Below are 13,264 nucleotides of genomic sequence, written 5' to 3'. Positions count from 1 at the left end.
ATCTTTTTACATATTCTTTCTAGGCAAGCACTCTACTACTTGGGCCACTCCTCCAGCCCTGTGTAAATACATTCGTTAACCAATACTACACTGTCTTGCTTCCTACAAAAGACGGTGGGCTCCTTGGGTCAATGGCCCCAAGTGAAGAGTGGCTGAGGAAGAACGGTGTATGCTGAGGATGGCAAGTGCTCAGGGCTGTACTGTGGAAGCTTGATTCATTTTCCCATAAGACCACCAACTTCTGCTAAAGACCTGCCACCTTTCAATAAATCTAAAATTTTCTCTTTATCACATCAATTTTGCACATTATATGCTTAATTAATTTTTGGCTTGGGAGAGTGACCACAATTTTTGCCTTGCTTTTTGGGCACCATTTGCTTTTTTGGGAGGAATATTTTCACAAAATTAAGGACAGAGAAACATTCAGTGGATGATACAATGATTTAAACAGAACTGATGATAATGTGTGACTGACTGAGAGCTTTTCTGCATCAACTGAGCTGTGGAACGCAGGTGCTAGAATTTAGAATTCTTGTTTTTGAAATTTCTTTTCATTTCAAAATTATCATTATTTTTAGCCATCTCAGTTAAAACCAAATGTAATAATTCCATCAATATCACAGGCTTACTGTATAGCTTTATAGTCTTAACAGTCAGGTAGGGTCAGTCTAACATGGGATGAACTGACATCTTGACAATATTCAGTCTTGCTATCAATGAACATGAAATATCTCTCCATTTACTTCCTCTTTGACTTCTTTCATCAAAGTTTTATTAATTCACTCATATAGGTTTTATCCACAATTTGTTACACCTAAGTATTATAGGTAAGTATTTCATTTGGAGAAATGATAATATAAATTGAATCATGTTTTCAATTTAAAATTTCACTTCTTAATTACTGTCACATAGAAGAGCAAATGACTTTTGTATGTTAACTCTGTGTCCTGCACCCTTCATTAAATCACTAATTAGTCTTTGTTATTTTTTTCTTTCTGCTTTTCACACTGGATAATTTCAATCTCCTGTCATCAAGGTTGTCAGTCCTGGCTTGCTTGCTCATGTCTGTGCTTTAAATCCTTAAGTGCTTATTTTCATTTCATATATTTTATATTTTTCTCTAAAATTTACATTTGGTTCCTTTCAGTGCCTTTTTCTTTGTATTAAAATTATCTATTGGTTTATATACCATTATCCTGGTTTTCTTAAATTCTTTATCCATGGGTTCCTTTAGCTGTATAAACATATTTAAAAGATTTAGACTTATACTAATAAGTCCCACATTAGAGATGTTTTCTGTCAAGTTTTTCTTCTCCCCTGTGATTGATCTATAATTTTCCTGTTTTTTTTTTTTTGTCCATATTTTTTTTTCTTTGGTGGTGCTCGGGCTTGAACTCAGGGCCTCATGCTTGCTAAGCAGGTGCTCTTACCATTTAAGCCACTCTGCCAGCACTTCCTGTTTATTTGTAAGCCCTGCACTTTTTGTTGAAAAGTGGACAGTTTGGAAATCACAAGATGGTAATACTGGAACTCATACTTCCCCTACCCACAGAGTTTTCTATTGATTACTGTGGGCTAAAATTGTTCATTTGTTCAGAGACATTTCCAAAATATTTCTTTTTGCAACAGTTGTATTCCTTATCCTGTGTGGTCACTGAAGACTTTGTTCTACTCTCTCTATAGTCAGATGGATAGACAGCTTGTTCTCTTTAATCCTTATCTTGATAGAGATTTTCTTAAACATAGGAGGCCCAAAATAAAACACTTCCCTGACTTTCACAGACTGGCTCTGTGCTATGGCAGCCCTTCATCTCTAGCCAGGTCTTACCTCCTGCTTACACAAGGCCCAAAGGTCAGCCAGAGGTGGAAACCTTGCATCTTCTTGGGCCATTTTGGAGCATGCATCTAGAACTGGTCATGCCCCTCGTATTCTAGATTCTCTGAATGAACATGGCAGCCTTGCAGAGCCTGTGTTTTCCCAGTGCCTTCTTCCTTAGCCTACTCCTTCTCAGAATGTGACTTGCCTCTCTTCTGGCTCATGCTTTAGGTGATAGGGATGAGCATTTCCTTCAGTGTCTTTGCTTGGTGCCAGCCCGGGAAGCCATTTCATCTGGAGGAGGCCTCCACGGAGGTCAGAAGGCTCAGCCGTGGTGTTTTGCAAGTGTAGTGAGTACTGCACCCCTGACACAAGCATTCTGCCCCATGAGCTCAGGTTATCTTCACCATGACTGCTGCCCAGTTGCAGAATGGAGCATGGAAAGCGGGCAAGAAAAAAATGCCACAATACCTCCTTACCAAAATGTTAGTGACGTTCTTTGTTCATTTAACCCTCCCTTGGTGACTCTAAATTTTAGGTAGCTTACACACATTCAAAAGGTTGAATGTATCAGTTTTTACCAGCTCGTTGATTTGGCGAAGGGCTGAAGAGTGAGCTTTATACCCTGACATTTTCCTTATCACTCTGGCATCTATAATTATATCTTTAGACCTTATCTATTGATTATCTTCTCTGGTCTAATATAAAATTAACATTCTTCTTCTTTTTTTCTTTCTGTCCTCTACCATAGACTTTTGGACAGTAATATTAAGACATTATTAAGGTATTAAGTAATATTAAGATAATTAAGATATTTCTTAATGTTTATCTATGTAATGTTAAATATTTATATTTCTATTGCTTGATATGTCAACTTCATTTATATTTATAGAACCCCAGCTGTTACAAATGAGTCAAATGATAAATTTGTTATCAACATATCTTCACTTCTACTTGTCAATATTTGTTAGTCGTATAATTTATACATTGTGAAGGCATAAAGCAATTTTGATCTTTTCTGTTAAACCATCGTCTTTATGGGTTTTGGTTTTATAGGTGGGTAAATTCAGCAATCACAGCAAGTGCTGTTGCTGTGGTTTCCTCATTCAGATATTGTTTGCCTGAATTTTGTTCTATGCTGGTTTACTCAAAATGGGAGAAATGACCATTGTCAGAAAAATGATCAATAGTGTTTGCATTGACACCACTTCTTTGTACTTGAAGGATAGGTAACTAGACATAAAATTCTGAGTTCTTTACTTGAGTGTTTTAGAGGAATTTTCACCATCAATTGGCGCCATCTTTAGAAAAGACTGACACCAAGAATAAATTTTCTCCTCATAAAAGGCTTAACTTTCTTGCCTGATCACACAAAGGATTATTTCTTTACTTTTAAAATTCAATAATTTGGGCTGGGTTGTGATTTACTGGTTGAGTGCTTGCCTATCACATGCAAGCCCTGGATTCAACCCAGCACCACACACACAAATCAATGATTATTTTTTGAACTGTCTCAGGGTTGACTATTATGGAAGGTAGAATAATGATCCCAGAAGCTGCCCACCCCCTAATCCCTGAATCCGTGGTTATAGCAAAAGGACTTTACAGATGTGCCTAATGGTGGATGTCGGGAAGATTACTGTAAGGACTTGGTAGGTGCAGTATGATCACTAGGCAGTTATTTTAAGCCACTACATTCGTGGCAATCTGTCATAGCAACAGTAGGAAGCTAACAAAATTATACTCGATCAACTGCCCCAGGTAGCAGCACCATCATTTGTGCCAGCACTAAGATGCTCAGACTTTTCTCATTGTGTCTTTGTTTTAACTTCTTCAGTTCCAATTTTATTCATGCTGACATCCTTTACTTTTTTACTGTCTTCCAGTTCTATACTTTTTCTCAGATCCTTAACTTCATTTTTTTGCAACAAGGTCTCCTTGTGTAGGTTGGCTTTGAACTTGAGATCCTCCTTCCTCTGCCTCCCAAGTGTCGGAACTGCAGGCATGCATCATGGTGCCCTGCTAGCTCTTTATTTCTATTTCACTTTGTTTTATACAAAATCTATTTCCCTTCTTGAAACATCTACTTTTATCTCAATTAAATGGGGTTTTTCCTCTTAGAATTTATCAAATTTGTTTCCATCACCTTGAAATTTCCTGGGCTTTCTATAAGAGATTTTAAGGTGTCCATAAGGACTTCTCTAGGAATTGAATTTCACTGGAAGCCCACTCTCCGTGTTCATGCTTTTCACTTCCTCAGCTTCTGCATGATCTCCATTATTCTTGCAAACCTGACAGTTATCTTAGAGAATAGTATCTATTTCTTTCTTTCATATAATTGTAAGGGGATAGAACAGGAGAGATACAATTTCCACACACAGCCATGTCAGCAGTGGAAATCTTTGGTTTACATCTACTTTTCAACTTAGATATTTCATGGGGACTCCAATGACCTTGTAATCTCTCAGTAGAATTTGACAGTGGATAACTGCCTTTTTCTAGAGGTACCTGCTTGCCTTGGTTATTTCTTTAGCCCATTTTCTTGTGCTTCTGGCACTCCATTTTAATGTCTTTGCAAATTACTCTGAAACATATTTCCTAAATACTGATGTTCTTCAGACCTCGGACACAGTTCTGTCTCTCTCCATTTTTGTTTGTTTGTACTCTCAAATCTTCCTATGGTGTTATTCCACATCTCTGTGGTGGGGACTGAAGTGCGTGCCTTTGGCCTCTTCTGAGCCTCAAGCCTATCTAAACTCCCTCTACTGAGCAAGGACTCATGATTATCTTGGGCAACTCAACCTGAACTCTAGAACTTTGCCCCAATTCTCTTTATCCCTTCCATCCTCCTGTCCCCTTTTCCAGGAAGTTCCATGACTGTGCATGCAATTGTTTGTTTCAGGTTGCTGGGTAATATTCTTGACTTCTCACTCTCACTCAGCAAGTGGTCTAAATTGTGTCTATTCCTTCTTCTCAATGCACTTTCAACTAATTCCTCCTCTATTGGTCTCTCCACATCCTGGGGTAAACCACTGTCACCACCTTGATTGGTTTGCTTTCCTCCAGATTTGTCCTCCTTCTTCTTTTAAACCTCATAGTACCAGTCACACTGAAATTTCTAAAACACTGATGTGACCACTTCTCTCCACTGCTCACAGCCCCATGGTGGCCTCCCACTGCTCTGCCTGCAGTTGAGCTTGGATGGCCCCTCATGGCTGGCTTCTGGTTTCTGTTGTGTCTCAGCCACCTGTCATCCTCAGAACCAGATGTGTGATTGCTGGACCACAGTGAACACAATTTACAAAGCCAAACCATGTGTTTAACATAGCAAAACCCACTATTTCTCAAATTTATTTATGTAATCTGCCTTTTAAAATGGTATCAATATTTTCTCTCTGAAATTTTCTCAAGTAGTTTTAAGATAATAAAATAGAAATAAACCAATGTGACAGCTCTGAATAATAATTACTACTTGGTTAATGGGAGAGACAACACTAAAAGCATAAATTTTGGGAGGAAATTATCTATTCAGGAAATATAATATGAAACAAATATTAATGAAATATATCTGATATTTGTAAAACTTTCTATCCTTATATTGACCTACAATTCTTCAGTACATATTTGAAAAGGGAAGATATAATCTTTAGGGCAAATACTTTCACAAATACTTGCAAATTATGTTCACATATAAATAGTGATGTTTTATTGAACTTCACATATTAATGTATTTTTTTAATTTTGCAAATATGTAAATCCATCAAAGTTTTAATGTAGGAAAAACACTCCACAGAGTGGACACTGCAATTAGTTTCATATATATATATATATATATATATATATATATATATATATGTACAGTCTAACTACCACACTAAAACAAAAACATGTTTTAATATTTCTGCTTAAATTTGTAGTTATTGACTTTTATTATATCACTTAACTTTCTTTCTTTCTTTTCCCCTTTTGTTGTACTGGGGTTTGAACTCAGGGTGCCAAGCTTACTAAGTAGGTATTCTACCACTTGAGCCACACTTCCAGATCTTTTTACACTGGTTGTTTTGGAGATAGGCTGTCACTTTTTTGCCCAAGCCAACCTGGACCACGATTCTCCTACTGCAAACTTCCTGCCTTTGTTGAGGGCAGAGGCACACCTCCATGTCCAACTTTTTTTTCTGTTGAGCTGGGGGTCTCACAAACTTCATTGTCTGGCTATACTGGAACCACAATCCTCCTGATCTCAGCCTCCCATGTTGCTAGGATTACAGGTATGAGCCCCGGCTCCTGGCTTTAGCTATTTTCTTAAAGGACTTAGGATTCATTCATCAGCCCATGTTTATTGAGTGCATACTATGTGCTGGGCTCTGTTACTGGCCTTTAGAGCACAGCTGAGTACGTGAACTCTGATCTTATGGGGTATAATCTGCATGTGTGTGTGCAGCTGCGTACACACGTGTGCCTATGTTTTCATGTGTGGATTTGGCTGTGGAGCGGAAGAGAAATAGAGTAAATAAAAACAAGTTAGTATGTGCTCTATCTCTTTCATAAGATATTGCCAGAAAGAGAGGACAAAATGCCAATGGAAAACAGTATGATATAAAGAAATAGGAAATAAATTTAAATTATTGCAGAAACACTTTTGGTAAATAAATACCTCTAGCCAGAATATAAACAGCTACTTTTAGAAATATGTGCTTTAATTCATTCCAAGGGTGTACTCTAGTTCTGTGATGGATGATGTTTGGTTTCCCAGAATTTCAGTAACTAGGTAGCAAAATAATTTAAAAAGCAGTTGAATGCTTGTGACTAGTTGTCACAGTGCACCATCATTTGAATTATTTTATGTTTAAAGTTGAATTCGTTAATTTAATAAATGTTTGCTGCCCTTCCACTGTGGGCTAGTTATCATTTTAAGTTCCAGGGAAACAGTAGGGAGCCAAATATAAACAGTCCTGAAATTGGAGAAGTTAGAATCTGAGGTATGTATTGTTTTGGAGGAAGAAAGCACTCTTTGGCCAGAGCATCAAATCAGTATTATGAAACCACGAAAGTGGTCACCTTCAATGTCATCTGTTTGTAATTTACAATAACAATTGTTATGGTAATTCTTCCTCCTGGCTTTCAGCACTCTATATTAAAAAATTTAAAAATATCAAAGTGCTGTGGGTATACCATCTCGTTTAAGCAGAGTCAAAAACTGCTTTTTACAGTCTTTTCATGGAAGTTGTATTGCATTTGAGTAGGCCAGGACGACTTTGTTTTCGTCATCTGCAAGGTAGTGATCTTTGGCTCACAAACTATCATCATCCACTAGGGCACTGGGAGGTTTTCATTTAAGGAAAAGTTTCCCTACTGCTCTTCTTTGAGAAAAGCAAATGCAAGTACCCAGACCTGGCCCACCTTGGGGTGCATCTCTGTTGGGGAAGGACAGCAATGGCAGAGTGGTTCTCAGTGAGCACCCACAGACACATGTGAGGAAGAAGACTGGTGCTGCTCCTCCCTGTCCGTCACCCCCTTATATCCCTGTCTCCCCAGGGGAGATTCTCTCTCTCGCGTCTCTCCTCCCTCTCTGTGGGATGGGCCTTGACAGACTGCCTTCATAACTTTTCTCGTTATAGCTGAACTCAGAGGGCAGTTTGCTTTGTTTTACTACCATGATTGCTTAACTCCTTAGGAACAGTCAGAAAAGTGTGGTTCTCAGTTTGTGTTCTTCCCTAAAGAATCTTATTTAGAATTGGAATATAAATTAGTGCAGTTATTATGGGAAATAGTATGAAGACCCCTAGAAAATTAAAGATGCACTATGTATAATGAAAACCCAGCAATCCCACTTCTGGGTGTATATCCAAAGGAAATGGAATCAGTGTGTCTTGTCAAAGAGGCACCTGCACTCCATGTTCATTCACGCACTATTGCTTGTATTTGTATTCTTAGAACATTTTGAGTAGGATCACTTGGATGGCTACAGCTTTGTTGTTTGATTCTGTCCTTACATTATCATTTCTCTAATCTGCTCAGTTATTTATACCATTTTGTTTATAACTCCCCCAATTTCCTAATCTCTGGCCTGGAGTTTCATCCTAATGCCATTATTTACATAACTGTGAAATAGTCAGTGAACTCAAACTGAATTCGCAGGAAAGGAGTGGTTGTACTCTCTTAATGGGTACTGATAGCCAAGAAATTTGATCCGGACCAGTGTCTTGGCAGGTACCCCTTGCCTCCTCACTCTGTGGCTGCTGTTTGCTGACTGCCCCTTTATCCATCAGGGAGCACAGTGTCCTCCTGTCACTCTCCACATGACTGCCAGGGGACAATGGAGGAGAATTAATGAACTGAACAGAAGCCACTTGAACTTAAGTATGATAGAGCACCATTGCAAAGTTCCTGAGCACTTCCCAGCAAAGGTTATGTCCTGGTGACTTCCCTCCTTCTCCTGCCAGGTTGTAGGGAGCTCACTTCCTCCTGATACCTTTGGCTGCATGCCATATAATTAATTACCCCTCCCCCAGGAACTCAACTAGTTCCATCTTACCCATTCTTCAAGCTCTCCCATACAAACCAGTCTTCCTACGAAACAGCTGACATACAGAGCCGTAAACACAGACACATGGAGTATTGGCTCCGATTCCTGTACCTGACAGCTGCCCAGGTGAATAAGATGCATATATATATATATATATATATATATATATATATATATATATATGCCATTCTCTCCTAAGTTCCTCATCAGATTCTGCAACTAAGTGGAGGGGAAAACGAGTTTGCTCCATTTGTTTTATGAATAACTCTCTTCATTGTAGGATCTTATACATTTGTTCCATGGCTACTCAGCTTTAAAAGAGGTAGAGCATTGGAAGAAAAAGGGAATAAAATAGTGGTGAAAGAAACCGGTTACTTCTTCATCTATGGTCAGGTAGGTTCAAAGTCTAATTGTGTCCTCACAGTCCATTGTGCCCCATTGCACACACACTTTTGACAACATGCTTTGGTTTCTTTCTCAGGTTTTGTACACCGATAACACCTTTGCCATGGGGCACCTAATTCAGAGGAAAAAAGTCCACGTCTTTGGCGATGAGTTGAGTCTGGTGACATTGTTCCGATGTATTCAGAATATGCCAGAAACACTACCCAATAACTCCTGCTATTCAGCTGGTAAATAACCAATCTCAGAGCTGCATTTTGTGGGACGAAAATAGACTGTGCTGGAAACTCTGAACTGCACAGTGCAGCAGAAAGAAAAGATGAGGTCTTATACTACAGACAGACAGGAAGGCATTCCCAAGGATACTGGTTTTATTTTTATCTTATATCATGAGCTAATGTGTTTTAATGGAGAAAATTTGACTCATTACTAATAGTCATACCATTTTTATATGAATTAAGAAAGAGGAATAACTTCACACAATTCTACATTGGCACCAACTCTAAATGAATTTTCTCCCAACATTTAAAACAACAGCAGGAATGATAACATCTAACAACCATAGCTGATCACCATCTGCAGGGCACCTCTCCTGCTCACCCACTTAACCTTCTCATTTTAGGGAGAATCTGAGACACAGAGAGGTTATGTAACTTTTCCCAGGTAGCACAGCTATTAAGTTCCAAATCTTGCTGTCAATCGTTTTGTCTCCACAGTAAGCTACCAAAACTCTACATGTTAGGAAAGAACTGACCTCTTTCAGGTCTGAGTGCAAGGAAGGAAAGGTGCACATGGCTTGTCTCACTTCAGACCATTGCTGTCTAGTGGAAACAGACACCCGGCAGATGACTTTGGGGTCCGAAGGTGGAGGAGCAGCCCTGTCTTTGAGCTGAGGGGCAGAGAGGGTGCACAGGGAGGGGCAGGCTATGTGAAGTCCTGACCAGTTTAGGTAACAGTTGCTAACATTTCATGAGTTTTATTCAGGGAGATAAGTTCCAATTGATCAAGGCTGATTTTACAAAATAATATTTGCCTTACACCTGTTTATTTCTCCCTGGTGATCTTGATAAATCTATTAAAAGCCCGAGGAATGTCTTCAGTCTCAGACAATTATGACAAATGGCAGTGTGTAACCAAGGATTTGGGAAATACAAACACCCAATAAATCAGTTAGACGCTAAGGAAAGTGCCCACAACAGCAGAGGTGATGTCATTGTGGGTCTGCAGCCCTAAATAGTTCAGACGGGGGTGAGGAAGTCTGCTAAATTGGAAGTCCCTAATTTTCATAGAGAATTCTCACTCTGTGCCAGCGCTGACCAGCATTTTGACATTGAAAAGTACTTCTAAACTGTGAGGCCACTCCAGTCTATCGTTCATTTATATTCACTAGTACTTACAGTTTTACAAATAACTCTAAAAATTTTGTGATCATCTGATCCTCTAAGTTACTTCCTAAGGAGCACTCCGTCAGCTTTCCTACGTGCCTTACATTTTAGGAATAATTACCCCGATTTTGAAGATAGTTCTCAATATGAATAATTCAGTGTTGTTTATATGAACCATTCTCTAAGAAGTTTCAGGCTTGTGATGGTCATCTGTTATAGGATGAACTTTCTAAAGTCACCCAAAAGTACATAAAATGCTTCTATAATAACCTGGGAAGTTTTACATGGTCAGTTTAGGAAACCCAACATGATAGTAATGAAGCACTTCAGCCCAAAAGCCGAATCCTATTTACCATTTCATTAATAAAATAAATAGGAATGTGAAAAGTGACAGCTACAGCTGGTCACTGAACTGAAACACCCAGTAATTCTGTCAGAATTTAGAGTAGAATCTGCAGGTATTCGTACCCATTTACTCTTTAGAGTTAAGATTTAACACTCTGTGATCTGTAGCCTTTATCAAAGTACTAGATCACCTTCAATCCCTATAAATAATAACAAATCTACTCAATAAATAAATCCTGATCCCTTTTCTAAAATCAGTCCATTTTAAGGTGATTGTTATTTTGTTGCATTGCAGTATATCAACAAACACTGTATATAAAGACTTAAAATCCAGAAAGCTGTAAAAGGTGACACAAAGGACAGCTAAACCTGTGGTCTGGCTTCTGGAGAAAAACTATTGTGACCAATGTGCTTTGTCATTAAATAGTTTGGTTTTTCTTTTTAAACTTTTTAGTGTTTATACTTTAAGTGCACATTTAAAAGTGAAATTAGGACCATCCTGTAATATGCTGTGATTGTGTACATTTGCATTTTATTCAACATTTCTATGAAATGTCTCCTTACTTGATAAAATTAAGCAATGATGTAATTAAGTAATGATATAATATTCTATCAGGAGGCACTGTATGATTCACTTGTTTTTAAGCTTGCAGTTTGGGTCGCTGTTCAGAGTTTCCATCTTATAAATAGAGGAGCATAAGCCCACTTGTATCTGTTTGATTTCCTCCTGCTCATTGCTTGATCTTGCTTTTAAGGCCAATAGAATTGTAGCTAGTGCAGAAGCCCATTAGTGTGCCTTACAACGTGGATGCCTGTGTTAGGATTTCTTCCTAAACAAAATAATGTGATCTGAGCAAAGAATGTTCAAGCTCTTTTCCTTCCTTTTCATTTGCACGAACACTCAACGCTTGTGCATGGCTCTTCCCAGGCATTGCGAAGCTGGAAGAAGGAGACGAGCTGCAGCTTGCCATTCCCCGGGAGAACGCTCAGGTCTCCCTGGATGGGGATGGCACCTTCTTCGGGGCGCTGAAGCTGCTGTGACCCAAGTCTGGGTGTCATGCTTCCTTCCCTCCCTGGCCCTGCACCTCTGCGGGGAGACACTGAACTGGAAATACCAAAAGAGGAAAAAACCATGCAGTTACCATAGACCTTGCTGTGCACTGTTTGTTTTGGTTTGCTGAAACTGGTCCAAAACAGGAAATTTTAACAGCCAGCTGCAGCCAGAGTGCCATGTGATTTTCAAGAACCAGGGCCCATATTCGGAAAGATAGAATTAGGAAGACTTTTCACTGCAAGTCTGTGTAGTCCTAGCTTCTTGTGTTGAAGCAGAAAGGAATGCAAAGAGCAATCCTAATTTCCTCAAGAGCAGAAGTGGACATTTGTAAGTACTTGTGTAGTTGCAGTTGCAGCTACATTTCAGCAAGTCCTTAAATGTGTACATTGCAGTTATCCTACATGAAAAGTTTCTGAGTACGTGCCACAAACACACGGTACTGAAACATCGATGGGAAGTCTCAGGACTGATCAGTTTTCAGGTTACATATTCTGGTCAAGTCTCTTTTTCAGTTAATTAAGCAATTTCTAGAAATCTTGCACTAAATACATGAAAAACTAAAAGTTTAGTTTTATGTTTTTGTACCAATTAAAATAATCTAAATTTAAATATTAAATAAGTGTACTGAAAATAGGGTACACATATTTCACAGTTTTCATGTTTAACGTTATCTGTTACCTAGGCATTTTTTCACAGGAGGAAATTTCCTTCTTTGTGTATGCACACATGCATTTTTTTAGAGTTAATTCCAGTTACTTCAGAAGCTTTTAATATGGGCTATTTCTAATTTATTCATATGAAGAACTAATAGAATAGAAACTAAAGTTGCACTTATGTAAATTAAAGTCGCTAGAAGTTAAGTGAGTCCATGTAGAATAAAGTAATATAATTTTCTTCATTTCCAGTTCTTCTCTTTCAAGGTACTGCTATTGTAGAACAGGTATTTCATAAAGGATTGTACGGGAGAATGATGCAATATTTACTGTTTATGACATCTGTTCACTTTGGTTTTTGTCTTCTGTTCTTATGTTACTAATTAATAGTGAATTTTATTAGGCAGTTTACTTCTTCAGTTTAAATAGTAGATGGAAGAATAGACTGTAGTCTACACTTATTTCCCATCTATGTTAAAATATTTTAAGATGTACTCACAAAATAAATAATTTAAATTTTGTGTCTAAAAGAAAATTTTTATTAAATATCTGGTTCATGCAGTTTTTGGCTTTTTGGCTCAAGTAAAATATACTTAGCAATTTCTTTTGTTTTATAACATTACAAATAAAAAAAAGAAGCAATAGGTGGGAGGGGTTGTGACATGGGAAGAGTGGCTGGTAATTTTCCTAAAGTTGCTGCTAATTTAGATTGCAAATAAATACCCAGTGCCTTCTGCCTCACTGTCTGAGCTTGTCTGGCAACACCCACCCATCTTTTAGTTTGTCCATATGTTTGTGATGTTAAAATCAGGTGAGAAACATCACAAGATCACATAAAGTAGTATGTGTTAGTGTATGACAGAAAAGTATTTGGAGACATGACTTTTTTCTTATCTACAAAAAATCTGTTCATATCTTATTAATATTTCCTAGAGCACATGGTTAGCAAAAAGTAATACTGAATAATAACAGGCTCACACATATTATACCCTACAACTTACACCAACATTCTTTTTTTAAAAAAAAATACTTAATACTTTTTGTCAGCAGCTCTAGAATTCAGCCATGGAAAATATTGTTTGC

At 38.1% G+C, this 13,264-nt stretch overlaps 1 protein-coding gene across 1 annotated transcript in view; it reads left to right on the top strand.

Annotated features, from left to right (window-relative positions):
• The window catches only part of Tnfsf13b (TNF superfamily member 13b), a 40,052-nt gene extending 27,281 nt beyond the window's left edge, over positions 1-12,771 (top strand). Inside the window, exons 4-6 of the mRNA XM_020183995.2 lie at positions 8,623-8,735; positions 8,824-8,974; positions 11,403-12,771. Coding sequence (XP_020039584.2) covers positions 8,623-8,735; positions 8,824-8,974; positions 11,403-11,515 — 377 coding nt within the window. The 3' untranslated portion in view covers positions 11,516-12,771. The remainder of the gene's footprint in view (positions 1-8,622; positions 8,736-8,823; positions 8,975-11,402) is intronic.
• The last annotated feature ends 493 nt before the right edge of the window (positions 12,772-13,264 follow it).

This window comes from Castor canadensis, chromosome 10 (assembly GCF_047511655.1).
Source record: "Castor canadensis chromosome 10, mCasCan1.hap1v2, whole genome shotgun sequence".
In the NCBI taxonomy this organism is placed as follows: Eukaryota; Metazoa; Chordata; class Mammalia; order Rodentia; family Castoridae; genus Castor; species Castor canadensis.
This window is presented reverse-complemented; position numbering and strand designations above follow the sequence as displayed.